Raw genomic sequence first — 16,639 nt, forward strand, 5'->3', positions numbered from 1 at the left:
AACTCCTCCATCTAATTCCTCTGCTAGGTGATACCTTAGCAGGAAAATAAAATCAACACCTCCATCCTCTAACTCCTCTGCTAAGCCAGCTAAGCCGGGCCTTAGCAGGAAAATAAAATCAACACCTCCATCCTCTAACTCCTCTACTAGGCGATGCCTTAGCAGGAAAATAAAGTCAACACCTCCACCCTCTAACTCCTCTGCTAAGCCGGGCCTTAGCAGGAAAAATCAAACTCTCACCTCATCATCTCATAACTCCTCTGCTAAGCCGGGCCTTAGCAGGAAAATAAAATCAACACCTCCACCCTCTAACTCCTCTGCTAGGCGATGCCTTAGCAGGAAAATAAAGTCAACACCTCCACCCTCTAACTCCTCTGCTAAGCCAGGCCTTAGCAGGAAAAATCAAACTCTCACCTCATCATCTCCTAACTCCTCTGCTAAGCCGGGCCTTAGCAGGAAAATAAAATCAACACCTCCACCCTCTAACTCCTCTGTTAGGCGATGCCTTAGCAGGAAAATAAAATCATCATCTCCACCATCTAACTCCTCTGCTAAGTCGGGCCTTAGCAGGAAAAATCAAACTCTCACCTCATCATCTCCTAACTCCTCTGCTAAGCCGGGCCTTAGCAGGAAAATAGAATCAATACCTCCACTCTTTAACTCCTCTGCTAAGCCGGGCCTTAGCAGGAAAATAAAATCAACATCTCCACCATCTAACTCCTCTGCTAAGCCGGGCCTTAGCAGGAAAAATCAAACTCTCACCTCATCATCTCCTAACTCCTCTGCTAAGCCGGGCCTTAGCAGGAAAATAGAATTCTTCTCTTCCACTCTGCCCCTCTCATCCTCGACTCTGCTCCTTTGCTAGGCGATGCCTTAGCAGGAAAATAAATATTCTCCACCTCAGCCTCTACTCCTCTGCTAGGCGATGCCTAAGCAGGAAAATAAATATTCTCCACCTCAGCCTCTACTCCTCTGCTAGGCGATGCCTTAGCAGGAAAAATTTAACTTTTCTCCCCCCCACTCTTCTCCTCTACTAGGCGCAGCCTAAGCAGGTAAAATAAAATTCATATAATCCTCATAATACAAGAACAACCACGAACTTAATATAAGAACTTGGCTTTATTAAATATCAACTGATAACGTAAGACAAATTCAGGAACGAAATACATCAAAAATGAAGTAAAGATGTTCCCTAAGGTGGTAAGCGTTCCCATGCCTCTTTAGAGCCTTACCCAGCGCATTCTCTAACTTTTCTCTCAGCTCCTCTTGTACCTCCACAGGACAAAGTTACCCATTTTGAAGCTTCTCCGAATGACTCTACAACTGCAAGACTGAGCTCAAGCTTCCATGCGAATGCTCGTGACTTCTCTTTTCTTCTTCCTTCACGATTCTTTCATAACAACGACGTGCGACTTTTTGGTCCCCGCACAGGACTCCAGCTCCTCTTCCCACAGGAAACTTAAGCTTCTGATGATAACTGGAAGCTACTGCTCTAAAATCCTTCAGGGCTGGTCGTCCTAGAATTCCACTATACGCTGACTGTGTATCTACTACAGTGAAGGCTATCACCTTTGTTACCCGCCGAGGATCAGTCCCCAAGGATAGGGGAAGAACAATCTGACCCAAAGGCAAGATGACGTGTTCTGCAAACCCATACAGCGGGGTGGATACCGGCTCAAACTCAAATCCTCTCATCTTCATTTGATCCAACGTGCTCTTGAACAAGACGTTCACGGAGCTTCCATTATCGATAAATATCCTTGCCACATCATAATTGGCAATGGTGGCCGTCACCACCAAGGCATCGTTATGTGGAGTCACAACGCCCCGGAGGTCTTCCGGCCCAAAGCTGATGACGGGGTCTTGTGGTAAGTCTGCACCACTATATATCTCAAAGTTCTCCAATTTTCTCCCATGTGCTTTCCGAGCTCGCCCAGAGTCTCCATCAGTAGCACCCCCCGAGATCATATGAATCATTCCTCTCGTAGGGTGGTTATCCTCATTCATTCCCCTCCTCGGTTCCACGAGCTCCTGAGGGACATCTTGACATCCACCTACCCCTCTCTGCTCACCCATCCTCTGATTTATCCATGGAGGGCCTTGACCACGCCTAGGGGGCGAGCGAGACCTTTGTCGACTCCTTAATGAGGATCCTTCTCGTCTATCCCGTGAAGATAATCTAGCACTGTACCCAACCCTTCGCGACTTCTCCCACCTCCCCGCGGGCTCCCTCACCTCCATCACCTCGTCCCGACTCCTATCTAGGGGAACATGGGATGAGAATTGTCTTCTACTACTAGTTCTGTCTTCCTCTCTTTCCCCCGCACCCCTCTTCCTTCCTCCTTTCTCCGCTCCCTCAACTCTACTTCCTCCGGGCCGGCTCTCCATCCTTCTGTACCGTTGGACATCTTCCAAGTTTACATATTTCTCAGCTCGAGCCAACAGATCATCATAGCTCAACGGAGGCTTCTTGACCAACGACTTGAAATACTCCCCTCCCCTCAGTCCTTGTGTGAAGGCACTTATCATGATGTCAGGGGTAGCCGCTGGTATTTCCAGCGCTGCACTGTTGAAACGCTGGACAAATTCTCGCAAAGTTTCATTCTCTTGCTGTTTCATCACGAACAGGGTCAAATAATTTTTCTGGTGCCTCTTGCTGCTGGCAAATCTGTGCAAGAAAGCTGTAGCAAAATCGTCAAAAGACTGTATGGAGTTGGGCTGCAGGGTATTAAACCATTGCCGGGCTGACCTCACCAACGTGCCCAGGAACACCCTGCACCTGACTCCATCTGAATATTGATGTAACATGGCCGCATTCTCAAATCTCCCCAAGTGTTCCTCGGGGTCAGTATGTCCATCGTACTCTCCCACATTCGACTGTCGAAAAGTTGGAGGAAGTTCTTCTTCTAAAATGGCTAGTGAAAAGGGACTTCCTCTCTTGGGTGCCGGTGCTCTGCTTCCCAACTGCTGCCTCAACATCTGTATCTCCCTCCACATCTCCTCCATCTCCGGATTCTCCTCACTTGGGAGGGGTCGCGTCTCCTCCACCCTACTCTGACTGCCCTTCACATTCTCCTCTCGCTCCTGGCGAGCGGCCTGCTCTTCTGCAAACATAGACTCTTGATTCCTCTTCATGGCCTCATCCACTGTTCGAGTGATAAATTGGCCCAGCTGTTCCAGGGTCAAGTTTCCCACATTCTCATTGGGATGGGTTTGCTCGACCCTCGTCTCGTGGATGGGCTGCTCAGTTCTGGCCTCTTGACGAGGTTGTTCATGTCTCGTCTCAAGATGCGGTTGTTCTTGTCTTGTCTCAACATGAGATTGTTCGGGTCCCCTCTGAGGACGCGATGATGCCGAGGTAACTCTTCTACTTCCTTTCTTGCCTACCATCTCTACGTCTCAACTCAAGTGTTCCCACAGACGGCGCCAAGTGATACTCACGGGAGATTTAGGGTCCGATCCACGCAAGCGTCACTAATCCAGACACGGGCTTCAAAATTACCCTGGGCCTGAAATCACAAATAAGACCGTTAGGAGGGGGCCAGGAGAGTATCCTGGCGTAGCCCCTCCGACGCTCAAGTCAGAGACTGAGGATATATGGGGGGAGCAGCTAAGGGCGCTGTTGAAAACAATATAGTGAATCCAATAACTGAACACTCAAACCTGGTATTTATAGGAGAATACATGGGCCCTTGATGGGCTTGTCTTCCTTTTGAGCTAGGGATGGGCCAAGGGTAATGGGCCCATCCATGGGGTATCAGATTGGAATATTTTACTACCTAGTAACGGGAGGAAAACGAAATTTTCCAAATAGTGGTGGAGGAAGAAAGGGTTATTGCTCTCCTCCCTTTCAAATATTTTCCAGCATGTCTATGATTTTCGTGTACAATATTAAGAATAAAATGTTCTTGAATGCGTTTGAAACCAATCTTTAACAACTTCAAGTACTGTTTAGTGAATATTATGTATCCAACAAGTAACATGACATTTTCATTTTAGAGTATGTCTCTTGTGAGACGGTCTCACGAATAATTATCTGTGAGACGTGTCAACCTTACCGATATTCACAATAAAAAATAATATTCTTAGCATAAAAAATAATACTTTTTCATGGATGACCCAAATAAGAGATCCGTCTCACAAAATACGACCTATGAAAACGTCTCACACAAGTTTTTGCTTTCATTTTATATTTAATTAATATATCTCTTGACATGTTTTTAATTTTTTTTAAATAAAAGTATAATGTTTTAAAAATATTTAATGGTCTAATTAACATTATTAGAAAAAGGACATAATTTGGACCGAGTTGAGGTTTGTGAGAAAAATTATAAAACCCGTGAACCGGGCTGAGTTTTATCTTTTACACCTAGTCTCCTCCTCCTCCTCCTCCTCTTCTCAATGGCTGCGAATCCGCTCTCTCTACCTCGGAATTCTCGAGTCCAGAGGTCACCAATATCCTTCTCGACTCCCGCTTTCAAACTCATTGATTTTCCTTGTATTTCTGTTCGTAAAAAACCCGCAAACGATCGCTTGCTTCTCAGCTGCTGCTGCGGTGCTGCTGTTGCCATTAATGGAAATCACTCTTCTAAAATTTTCAATGATTCGAGTACGCAAAAGAACCCCCTTATTATACTATCTCATTTTCGTGATGCAACTCTCTTGTTTTTACTTGGGCGTGAAAGATGAAGTCTTGCTTCCGTGTTTAGTTTAAATCTGAGGTTCCTCCCCTCATGTTAGCCAGTGCTCATGTGCACTTTTTGCTTAAGCTCTATATTATCATTATTGTTGTGTTGTTGTTACCTCTATTTCGAAGCAATCCGTTGTTATGATGCTAATCGTTTTTAAAAACAAGAAAATGAATTATATGATTGAGACATTGGAACGCCTCTGAGTTTATTTATTTGAATTTTAGGTGCAATGCTGTTTGTGTTGTTTCAAGAAATGGGGTTCAATGAGAAAGACACCGAAGCACTTTTACAGGCCAATAAATCTCTCATATTTACGCCTTTTGAATATGTTCGACGTAGAATTCACGCCCTGCAGTCTCTAGGAGTCACTGGTTTTGCTCTTTCGAGATTGATTGTCAAACGCCCTGATTTGTTAACTGCTCATGAAATAGAGGAGTTTCTGTCTTTTCTTGTAAATGATGATGCCAATTTAGAGTTGAAAGGGAAAATCAAGCCATTGCGAATTGAGCGGCTTCTGAATTCAACAGAGCCTCGATCTCTTGTAGCTTTTGAGAAAAAGGTGCAATTGTTGTTTATGTATGGAATTCCCAAAGAAAATCTACCTCATGTGCTTAATACCGTTAATTTGAGAAAGGCATTGTGTCTTAAATCTTTAGAAGAAATGGAGAGAATGCTTATGTACTTGCAGCATTTCAATGGTGTTCATTTAATTGTTAGACGACCTGCTGTTCTGAATTTTGATTTGAATACTCAGTTGATACCAAGAATCGGGTTCCTCTTGGACTTGAGTGGGGGCAATGAATCTGCCACTGCCATGGTTTTATATAAATTCCCATTTGTGTTGTCTTATACGGTGGACCATGTAAAAGAGCACGTTGAATTCTTGAATTCGTATGCTGGGCTGAGCAATGAGGAAATCTTTAGAATTGTTCTTATTTATCCTAGTCTGTTTAGTTCCAGCAGACAAAGAAAGCTGCAGCCAAGAATCGATTTTCTTAAGCAATGTGGTTTGAGCTCCAATGACATATTTAAGTTCTTGATAAAAGCACCACTGTTTCTGAGCCTGTCATTTGAGGGAAATCTATCCCATAAATTGATTCTCTTGGTGAAGATTGGATACGAAAACCGAACTAAGGAATTGGCTTTGGCAATGGGAGCTGTTACAAGGTGCAGCTGTAAGAATTTACAAGAGGTGATTGGGTTGTTCTTGAACTACGGTTTGACTTGTGGGGATATCTTAGATATGAGCAAGAAACATCCGCAAGTTTTGCAGTACAACCACGAGTCATTAGAGGAGAAGCTGGATTACTTGATCGAGGAAATGGGTCGTGATGTGCGAGAGCTGCTGGGTTTTCCTGCTTTTCTTGGTTACAAGCTCGATGACCGGATTAAACATAGATATGAAGTCAAAAGAAAGATCTTGGGCGAAGGGTTGTCAATTAATAAGCTACTAAGTGTTTCCGCTGCAAGTTTCTCAACGAAAAGTAAGAGGAAAGTACCTGTAGGGCAGATTCAGGTCCCGAAAGAGTGAGGATAAGTTAGAGTTGGGAAATGCTGTATTCACTTGGCGCCGTGGATTTGATCAGGCAGTGATCTGATTTTTCATCAACTCTAATATGATTGTTCAGTTGATCTTCGATCCTCAGTCCGTGTAATTGAAGACTTCGAACAAACAAAAGGAGATCACGGGTACTTCTTGTGCCAAGTTAATATGAAATCATCAGCAGTACTCTTCACACTGAAGAAAGTCATAACTTGAGCAGAAGTGACCTGTAACACCGTCCCAACGGTGGGGAACTGGGCTTAAGCAAAGGTTGTTCCGACTCTATCGCAGTTCCATTAATTTCCTTTTGTATCTTTCCATTTTGTAATTTGTTCGATTATGTTTATAAAACTTAAATTTTTGAAAACATGTGGGATTAAACTTTGAGGCTGACGTTTATTTTACCTGGCCTATTAGAAGATGAACTCACCCAAGTCCGGCCGTGGACACATTTACATTACTTTTAAATCCATTCTAGGATTGTCTCGATGAATCTTATGAAGTATTAGACACACTTTTGAATCGTAACTTTATATTTTGATTGAAAAACTTGTAACTTTATTAGGGTGTGTTTGATATGTGTGATGTGATAAATGAATGATTAGTAATAAGATGGATTATAAAATGAAATATATGGATAAATAATACGGTGGGATAAAATATATGATGTTTGGTATAATTTTAATATTATAGATTAATTTTGTGTATTAGCATGAGATGACTAAAGTATCCCCACTATATACAATATAATTAAATAACCTAAATATAATAAATAAATAATAATAATGAGAAATAAATAAGTATGTAATTTTAAAAAATATTAATAATATCGATAGTAAGTACAATAAAAAAAAAGAAATAAGTCTAATATATTAATGTTAAATATATTGATCATATTAATAAAAAGAATTTCGAAAATAAATTGATAATAATAACATATATAATAATACTAATACCGATATTGATATTAATATTAAAAATTATTTTTATTAATTTGTAAACTTTATTTTTTATTATACATCTCATTAATTATAATGATATTATTAATTTAATTAATAATTTAATTCCTATAATTTCTTTCTATTAAGAAATATGAGGAGGAAAATGTAATTTGATTATTTTTTATAGTGTATCTCATTTGATTTGTGAGATTAATAATCAAATATTTATCCATAAAATTGGATCTTAAATCGGGTCAAAATGATTATTAAAGTATCTTAAATTTTTAACCAAACATTAGATAAATGTTTGACTATTCATCTATCTTTATTTAATCTACTCAACCAAACATACCCTTAATGTATAACAAATCGTTAATTACAAAATTGACCCGCGAAGACGGAAAATTTTCAGACAACCAACATAATGGGTGCCTCAGTTTCTTTTACATACATCATTCAAATAACTTTTTTTTAAAAAAAAAAATTAGGTAGTAATTTACTGTCAAAACGGCAGAGCATATAATATATAAATGATTAATTGTAATATTTGTGTTATATTATATGATTAACTCGTGCATATTTTAAATATCATATGTTATTTGATACTTTAGTTTATAATTTAAATGTTTTGTTTTTTTAAAAAAAACATCTCACTAATAGAATAAAGAACCTTATTTTATTGTTTAAGCTAAGGGTCTTATTTTTCTAAACCTACAAAATGTCGGCATCTGTTTGATCAATCGTGAAAAAAAACGTGAGTCGGTTTCACGAGTCGTATTTTGTGAGACGAATATCTTATTTGAGTCATTCATGAAAAATATTACTTTTTATGCTAAGAATATTGTTTTTTATTGTGAATATCGGTATGATTGATTCGTCTCACATATAAAGATTCGTGAGACCGTCTCACAAAAAACCTATTCAAGATTTTGAGCCAATTATAGTGGTCCTTACCTTGAGAATACCTCAAGAACTTAAGCATAACTTTTAGCATAAAAAAAGAGAGAAAATTTAGTGTATATATATATATATATTTGATGTTAGTATTGAGATATTTGTGTCACCCTATTCCTTAGAAACTACTTTTGGTTTCCTTTATTTCTCAGCCACACAATAAAATATCTCAACTATACTTTTTCAAAAATAACGTCCCATGGACCATGCATGTATTTCGTACTGAAATATTATTTTGACACTTGCTGAGGGGTATCAAATAAAACAAAACTTCAAATTTTACAACTATATAAATAAATATATTTGTTCAGTCCATTAAATATTTCAGATCTCTTCATACGGAAATGTTTTCTTCCCGTTTTATTGATTATACTATAAAAAAATGGATCTATTGGAGAATTTAAAGAGTTATTTATTCATCTACTTCTCTAAGTCTACATAAAATAATATCATATTCATCTATTTAAAGACAAAGTTTAAATAGAAAAGATCTCATTCATGAGATAAAATTTGATATCTTCAACACATCCACTCAAGTTGGGCCGTATATGTTACACATGCCTAATTTAGAACTCAAGTCTTCAAAAGCTGTTTGACGAAGGGTTTTAGTTAGGATGTCTGTAACTTGTAAATTTGTAGGGATGTAACTGAGATCAATGTCTCATGAAAGTATCGATCCATTTCAATATGTTTGGTCCAATCACGATAGACTTGATTTTTTGATATGCTGATTGTTGCCTGATTATCATGCATCTCTTCCACTGGATTACTGTTTTCGAGCCTCAATTCACTTAGTAGTGATCTATGCCACATTCTTTCACATATTCCATGGGCCAATGCTTGATATTCAGCTTCTGCGCCTTACGTGACACTACTGGTTGCTTCTCGCTTCTCCAAGTTACGAGATTTTCCCACACAAATGTACAATATCCTGATGTAGAGTGCCCTGTCTATTTGAAAACCTGCTCAATCCTCATCGTAATAAATCTTGATTTTTATGATTGGAGATTTTCTGAAGAGAAGCCCTTTTCTGGGGTTTCCTTTCAGATACCTCAAGACTCGATACATTGTTTCCATGTGATCTTTTGTTGGGTTATTCATGAATTGACTAATGACACTTACAACAAGACCAACATTGGTTGTGAGGTAGATCAATTTTCCAACTAGCCTTTCATATCTTCCTTTATCGACTAATGAACAGTCTTTCCTCACTCCAAGTTTTACATTTACATCCATGGGTGTGTCCACTGATTTTCTCCTTAACATTCTTGTTTCTTTTAGAGGGTCCAAAACAAAATTTCATTGTGATATGGCAATCCCAATTGATGATATGGCTACTTCCATTCTTGGGAAGTATATCAGATTTCAAGATCCTTCATCTCAAGTTCTCTCGAGTGCAAAGCCTTTACATGTGTTATCTCTTTTTCATGGTTTTATGCTAAGACAATATAATCAACACAAATAATGAGAACTGTGATTTTATCTTCTTCTAAGTGTTTTGAAAACAATGTATGATCAACTTGACACTGAGTATAACCATATTCTTTCAGAACATTTGTGAATCAACTGAATCAGGCTCATGGTTACTGCTTTAGGCCATACAAAGACTTATTTAATCTGCATACTTTGTTGCTTGTATACTCAATTTCAAAATTAAGTGGGATTTCCATATAGATTTTCTTTTCGAGATTCCCATCAAGGAATGCATCCTTAACATCAAGCTGGTATAAAGGCCACTCTAAATTCTCCACAAATTACAGTAAAACTCGAACAATATTCATTCTGGCCACTGGTACGAAGGTCTCCTTATAATCAATTTCATATGACTTTTTTATCTTTTTGCAACCAAGCGGGTTTTGAATCGATATATACTTCCATCAGCTTTGTGTTTAACTAATAAGATCCATTTGCATTCATCTGGTCGTTTCTCAGGTGGCAGATAAGTGATCGACCACATGAGCTCGTATCTCATCAAAGGCAACAATTTTATACTTTGAGTCTTGGAACACCTCTTTTATGATTGAGAGAATCTGTACCTGATCTATTCTGGACACAAAAGCTTGGTATGCAGGAGATAAGTGTTCCATATATTCAAAATTACATACACGATGTTGTGTACAAGATCTAATTTCCTTCCTGAATTCAATTGGTCTACCAACAGTGTCATTATGCTAAAAATAAGAATAATCATTGGTATAAATACCTTGAGTGTTTTCGATAGATTTGGATTCTAAAAAGGGACCGCTGAAAGGCTGATCATGTGCAGATTGTTATTGATGGTCTTTGATAGGCTGTTTTCTCCGGGAATACACCTTCATAGGATGAGTGATGGTAGTGGGAGTTCACGAAGATGGTCCTGGAGGTGTTTTGGACGAATGTGAAAGTTGGGTAGAATATTGGGTGACAGTTTCTATGAGTTCAAATTATTGTAGAGTTGGACGTGTAGTTTCCGAATTGTGAGATTCAATCAATTCACACTTCGCATGGATTGAATAAGAGGGATAAAATTACACATTTTCCAAAATAAAAAAGACATCCATAGAGGTGTAAAATCTCATTGTTATCGGAGAGTGAAATTTATATTTTTTGGGTTCAAAGGTTACCCCAGAAATATGCATTTTACCGCACGAGGTTCAAGTTTGCTCATGTGTTTGTGGATATGAATAAATTTTTTTATGAAATGGTGGAGAGGAGCTTAGGTGGTGAGATATAATTCGAGAAGTGATTGGATGTGACTTTTGAAGCCTAAAATGCAGGATGAAAACCTATTAACTAAGGAATATGACAGTAAGGACATCATTTCCCCAAAATGTCAAGGAACATTATGGATAAAGAACAGAGATAGTTCAACCTCAAGTAAGTGGCAATTCATATATTCGGAAACACCATTTTGTTCTGATGTATCAACATAAGAACTTTGGTGAACAATACATTGGCTTGAAAGAGAATTTCCAAGGACGGAGTTGAAGTAACTGCGGGCTAGATCAGTTGTGTGGGCCCGTGTTATTAATTAATATTTAATTATCAAACAACAAGGATTAATTGGTGTAAACATGAAAAACGAGTTTAAAATGTTCATTTGGGCCTACAGAAATTTTTGCATGACCTCCCCGTAAGTAAGATATCCCAAAAATTTCAAACGCAACAACATCAATATACGCTTGAAAATAACATCAAGTTCACAATCAACCAAACAAATATCCTACAGCCGCACTGGTCACGACTAGACACAACATACCACAAATAAAATCCAAAACAACATAAAAACATCACCATACAGCTGTACAGGGCATCTCCATGGCAATTAATGTATCAAACCAGTATAATATATAAATATCTGGGAACTCTAACACATACCAACTGACTACTAGGTACCACTCGCTGATGCTCCACCAGACGCGACAAATCCCCTGGAATGACCTGCTATGACATCAAAAACAACCACAACATAAAAATAAAACATGGGCCGGACCCCAGTATGACAAACCAGTAAAATTACGACGTATATAAAAAGACATGTAATAATACCAAGTAAATGCAATGATATGCAATGCATGAATGATAACAATGGAATAACAGATACCAAACGAAGTCCAAACGAATAGCATCATCAGCAATAACAGTGGCCACCCGTGCCAGGAATGCAGCATCAAATCGCCGCTCGTCCATGCACGTAGCATCGAGAATGCGAGTAGCTAAGTCGCTCGTCCCTAGCTGTCATATAGGAATGTGGCTAATCCTAACCCACTCGTCCCTCTGATGACTCGATATATCTCAACATAATAGACATAAATCGTTGTCAAAGGAGTCAATTCTCAATATGTTATGCAAATACAATTTATGCATGAATGCATCAGAATAAACATTCAAGGTACATAATAACAAACAACATTCACTAAATATATTCTTACACGTAAATATAAGCGTCATAATGATATATGTTTGAGTATATCTCAACTATAACTTACAATACCACAGTAATTCTTAAGGACTTCCTGATGAAACTCGTTCAACGATAAAACTTACAATATAAATTCGCTATATACTTCAATATACTGCATTCCAACTAACTAAAACAATTTAAATCAGCTTGGTTAAAATTAAAATTCCGGGCAGCCTATAAAACCTTTTAGAATCTAAAATTTCAAGCTTAATACCTCAAGAATCAAGGCTTAAACGCACACTCATACTGTTTAAGGTCAGAAAACAAGCTAGAAAATAGGGGAAAAACTTAATACTTCACTTATCAAACTAATCCACCAAGAACAACCAATAATCAAATCCAAAACCTTACCTAAAAACGGATCAAAGTCTACTGGAAAACAAGCCAATCGGGCTCATCACCTTCTGCTTCATGGCAAGAAAGAAACTAATAGACTGGAGAAAGAAGGTTGATGGACTGCGCTACTCTTTCGGCTGCTGAAGACGCTACGAGAGGACAACAAAAAACAGAGGGGAAAGGGAACATGGTGCAAGGCAGGGGAAAAGCTTCTTTTCTGGATTTGAGTGATCTACTGCTTCTTCTATCAAATGGGTTTAAGTAATTAAATGGAAATGGGCTGGGCTCAAAATAGTTATTGGGCTCTCACATCAGTTTTCAGGATTTGAATTTGAGTGAAAAATCGAGTCTGAATCACGAGTTTAAAATTTTTAAAGGGTTGGTATGTTTTAGTTTTGTCTTTCATAAGAAGACCCATGCAAGTTTCGTAGGATCATCGATAAACAACAAGAACCATCGTGCACCAGAAATATTTTTCACATTGATAAGGCCCCAAACATCACTGTGGACAAGGGAGAATGGTCGAGATCGTTTATATGGTTGTGATGTGAAAGTGTGTGTTTTGAAATTTTACAAATATCACATTGAACAAACTTAGAAATTTTATTCCTAAATAAATATGAAAACTACTTTTTCAAGATATAAAAAATTTAGGTGTCCTAAGCGATAGTGTCATAATAAGACATCACTCGCTTTATTCGAATAAAGCGAACTAAATTGGCCTTTGGTTAGGTGTGATTGAGAGGAGAAAGATTTGCCAATCGTCCTCCCTGAGGCCATTTATTGAAAAACACAAGCGTCAGCAAGGAAGTTAGTTGAGCAACAGATGTCCCGATTTATTTTGCCAACTAATAATATGTTGCAATCCAAATCAGGTACAAACAAGATTGAATTTAAGCAGATATTTTTGGATAGATGTATTGTTCCTAAACAAAAGAATTTGGAGTAAGAGCCATGATTCTTACTAAATAAGACTCCTTGGACGGGTAATAATAAGAAGAAGGATTGGATACTGGAAGGGATTGTCCAAAATGTTCTGAAGCATTTCTAGTTCATTGCTGAAGGATAATGATTCTAGTGCGCCAGATTATGTTGTAACATTTTTCACATGTTTGTCACGCAAAGGCTTCCAATTTTCATGTTTACCGTGAATCTCCCAGCACGTTTCCAAGGAGTGATTGGGCCTCTTGCACTTTTCGCACCAAAGACGGCCGCGTCGTTGTTTGCTGTTGGTAAAAGAACGTGGTAAATCACGTTGCCCAGATGGTATATTTCGCTACCCAGAGTTGATAGTATGAGAATCATCACTGGTGATACCCCTAAAAGAGCCCAGGACATTAAATGGCAAGCCCGGAACATGGTAGGATGGCGGAAAGGGATCATGAGTTGCAAAGCAAGTAAGTATCCGGGAAGTCATTCACCCGGACAACCAGAGGCCCGAGCTCTCGGGCAAATTCCCGACTAATGACTCACTACCCGATAAGCCTCGATAGTATTTCCGTACTCGAGTACAAAAACATGTAAAATTTTATCTCGATAAGCGTGCTTGACAGAATCATACTGATTTGACGTAATGGAAAGGACATGAAGTTGATGTGACATGGCTATAAATGTTAGGTGAGCACTGAAAACGAGGTCATTACCATCTTCTTTCCTATAAATATCAGGTTCATTCTATAGTCAACCACATATATTTACACCAGTAGGATTTATTTCTCTACCAAGCTACACTAGTTATCTTCATCATCTTCACCTGCTGACTTAAGAATCGAAGTGGCCACACCGGACACCCCTCCGACACTCATTCACGAGTTTTCTTCCTTGTTTGCAGGTTACAGTTGAAGCCATATAGAGAGATATATCTTCTCCACAAGATATATCCCATTGCTCATTTTTCCTTCACAAAACTCTTATCAGATCCGGTGTATTGGTCCGACTTTACTCACCCAATTCGCCCGGATCAGCATCAATCACCATGCGGAAATGACACTCGTTGGGAGGCAAAAACTGAGGAAGAAGGCGATCCAAACATTAATCGAATTTACTCATGTTGAACCACAGAGAAAACATCGTGCAGATTGGGCATGGGCTTTGTAGACAAGACACGGCCCTTGACTTCATCTAGCCGAATGTTTAGGCCCATAAAAAATTTTAAAACTCTTTTCTTCTCCACAATGGCCTTGTAACGGGCCTCATCATCTAGTCACTTCCCGTCGTGGGTCTCAAATAAACCCAATTGTTGATGGTAATGGGTTAGGAAAATGAAATACGCCGTGACAGGTCCACTAATCTCAGTCGTCATTGAATATTTTCTCTATGTATTTTCTTTGTAAGAGTATGTTCCATGAACATCATCCCCAGTATCTCTTGCCGTGGTATAAAGTAAGAAATTCTCACTAATCTCAGTCGTCATCGAACTAATTAGCTAATACATCACCATGTTGTTTGTATATTGTCGTATTTTGAAGCACCGTTCTTCTTTCTTGGTGTAGTCAGCCGCTCCGAAGAAAAAAATCATATTTCATTACACCAATTATATTTTTGGTTTGCAATGGAAATATAAATGTTGTCGGAAAGGCTGTTTGGTGACATTCTGACGGCAAGAGAGGTGAAATCTGTTGAGGCATACGAGATGTCTAACGATGCCACGTTGTATTTAACCGTGGATCACTACCGTCTCTGATACCATGTAGTTTGAGATGAGAACATGAGAGAAAAGAAAACGTTTTATTGATTACACGACAAAAGAAAAAATAAATCTATTAAAACAAAACTTATAGAATCATTTATTCATCTATTTCCCAAAATCTAGATAAGATAATACCCTAATAATCTATTTAACTACAAAAGAGTTCCATCACATTCATTAGATTAGATTTGATATTTTCAACAAATATATATCTAGTGATTAGCATTTTAATTTATTTGAATTTTTGAATGGATCCTTGGGAATCTTGGAAAAGGAAGAAGCCAAACAATTTTTATATTCGTTAACCACAAAACTTGTGCCACCTCTAATCCCTTCACATACACACACTCAACCCACAAAAAATATATATAACCAAAAAAAAAAAAACAGAAGAGTCTTCAAGATTCCATCCGATGACAATGAGTTTGTTAATCTCCTCCTCTCATTGGCCAAACTTTTGGATAAAACAATTAAGATAAGTGTTTGACAACTCCGATCCGAAGCCACAAATAAAAAGATCTCTAAATATCGTGTCCACTTGTCAAAGTCATTTCCAAAATATCTCTTCTTTAAAAAATATCTCTGGTGGGAATACTATTTTTTTATTACTAGTTGGCTTTCTAGTTTAATATGGTCCATAGCTTCCAAGTCTTGCCATTTATTAAATCACCCAAGCCTAATCTAATAAAACAATAAAAAAAATCAAGACTTGGAGATGTTGCCAATTTGGGCCATACATAGCAGTCATTTATATTTTGTGTCATTTTCCAATTGGATTCGGATTATTAGCATTTTGCCACATTATATTTTCGAACTTTGTCCTTATAAAACGTGTCACTCTCATTTTTTACCCACGAAACAAATTTTGAGAAATTTGCAATCAAAAATTTTAAAAAAAATCCTTACATGTGTAGGTAGAGGTTAGGATCTTCTGCAGATGATCACATGATCACATGATCATCTCGTTTAATCTGACAACTTTTTAAATTTATCTTATATAATGTGATGTCCACAAGATGATCACGTGATCATATCGTGTAAAAAATGCACAGCACCAAATGCAGTCTTTTCAACATAGTTAGAGGATCAAAATCCGTGTATGTAGGGTTCAATTCTTATTTCGAAGTTTTGAGATCATCTAGAATCAAATTCAAGCTCAAATTCTGACTGGTATATTTTGAATCTGTTACACAATGTACATATGTATAAATAGATCAGATTGTAGTTGTGTTGCTAAAGGAGGAGTTAGGATTACGATATTTTTGTCTAAAGGTATCAATAAATATACATGTGTTGTATAAATTAATACTTTCGAGAAAAAATTGTATGCGAAGATAATTAGCTATGGTATTAGATATTTTGTACTTGTTCTTGAGTTGAATCAAAGATGGATGTGGCTGTAATTTCCGACTTTGGGAGGGGTTAAGAATGATTTTCGTTTCTCAAGGGTGTAATCTGAAAAAAGAAAAAAGTAGATACAATGTCCAAAAGAAAAGATCTATTGCAACAAATTTGAGCCATTAGATGTGAAGAGGTTAAAAG

At 38.0% G+C, this 16,639-nt stretch overlaps 1 protein-coding gene across 1 annotated transcript; it reads left to right on the forward strand.

The window, feature by feature from the left end:
• The first annotated feature begins 4,352 nt into the window (after positions 1–4,352).
• On the forward strand, positions 4,353–6,638 carry LOC142540558 (transcription termination factor MTERF8, chloroplastic). Its single transcript, XM_075646813.1, has 2 exons — positions 4,353–4,609; positions 4,916–6,638. Exons 1-2 carry the CDS (start codon positions 4,402–4,404, stop codon positions 6,220–6,222), a joined length of 1,515 nt encoding a protein of 504 aa, XP_075502928.1. The 5' UTR covers positions 4,353–4,401; the 3' UTR covers positions 6,223–6,638.
• Positions 6,639–16,639: the final 10,001 nt, after the last annotated feature.

The sequence above is a fragment of the Primulina tabacum genome, chromosome 1 (assembly GCF_025594145.1).
Source record: "Primulina tabacum isolate GXHZ01 chromosome 1, ASM2559414v2, whole genome shotgun sequence".
In the NCBI taxonomy this organism is placed as follows: domain Eukaryota; kingdom Viridiplantae; phylum Streptophyta; class Magnoliopsida; order Lamiales; family Gesneriaceae; genus Primulina; species Primulina tabacum.

Bases quoted from the DNA above. Each gene is read 5' to 3' on its own strand.
- LOC142540558 (XM_075646813.1), top strand. From the start codon at position 4,402: ATGGCTGCGAATCCGCTCTCTCTACCTCGGAATTCTCGAGTCCAGAGG. The intron at 4,610-4,915 runs GTACGCAAAAGA...TTTGAATTTTAG, and splicing joins TAAAATTTTCAATGATTCGA to GTGCAATGCTGTTTGTGTTG.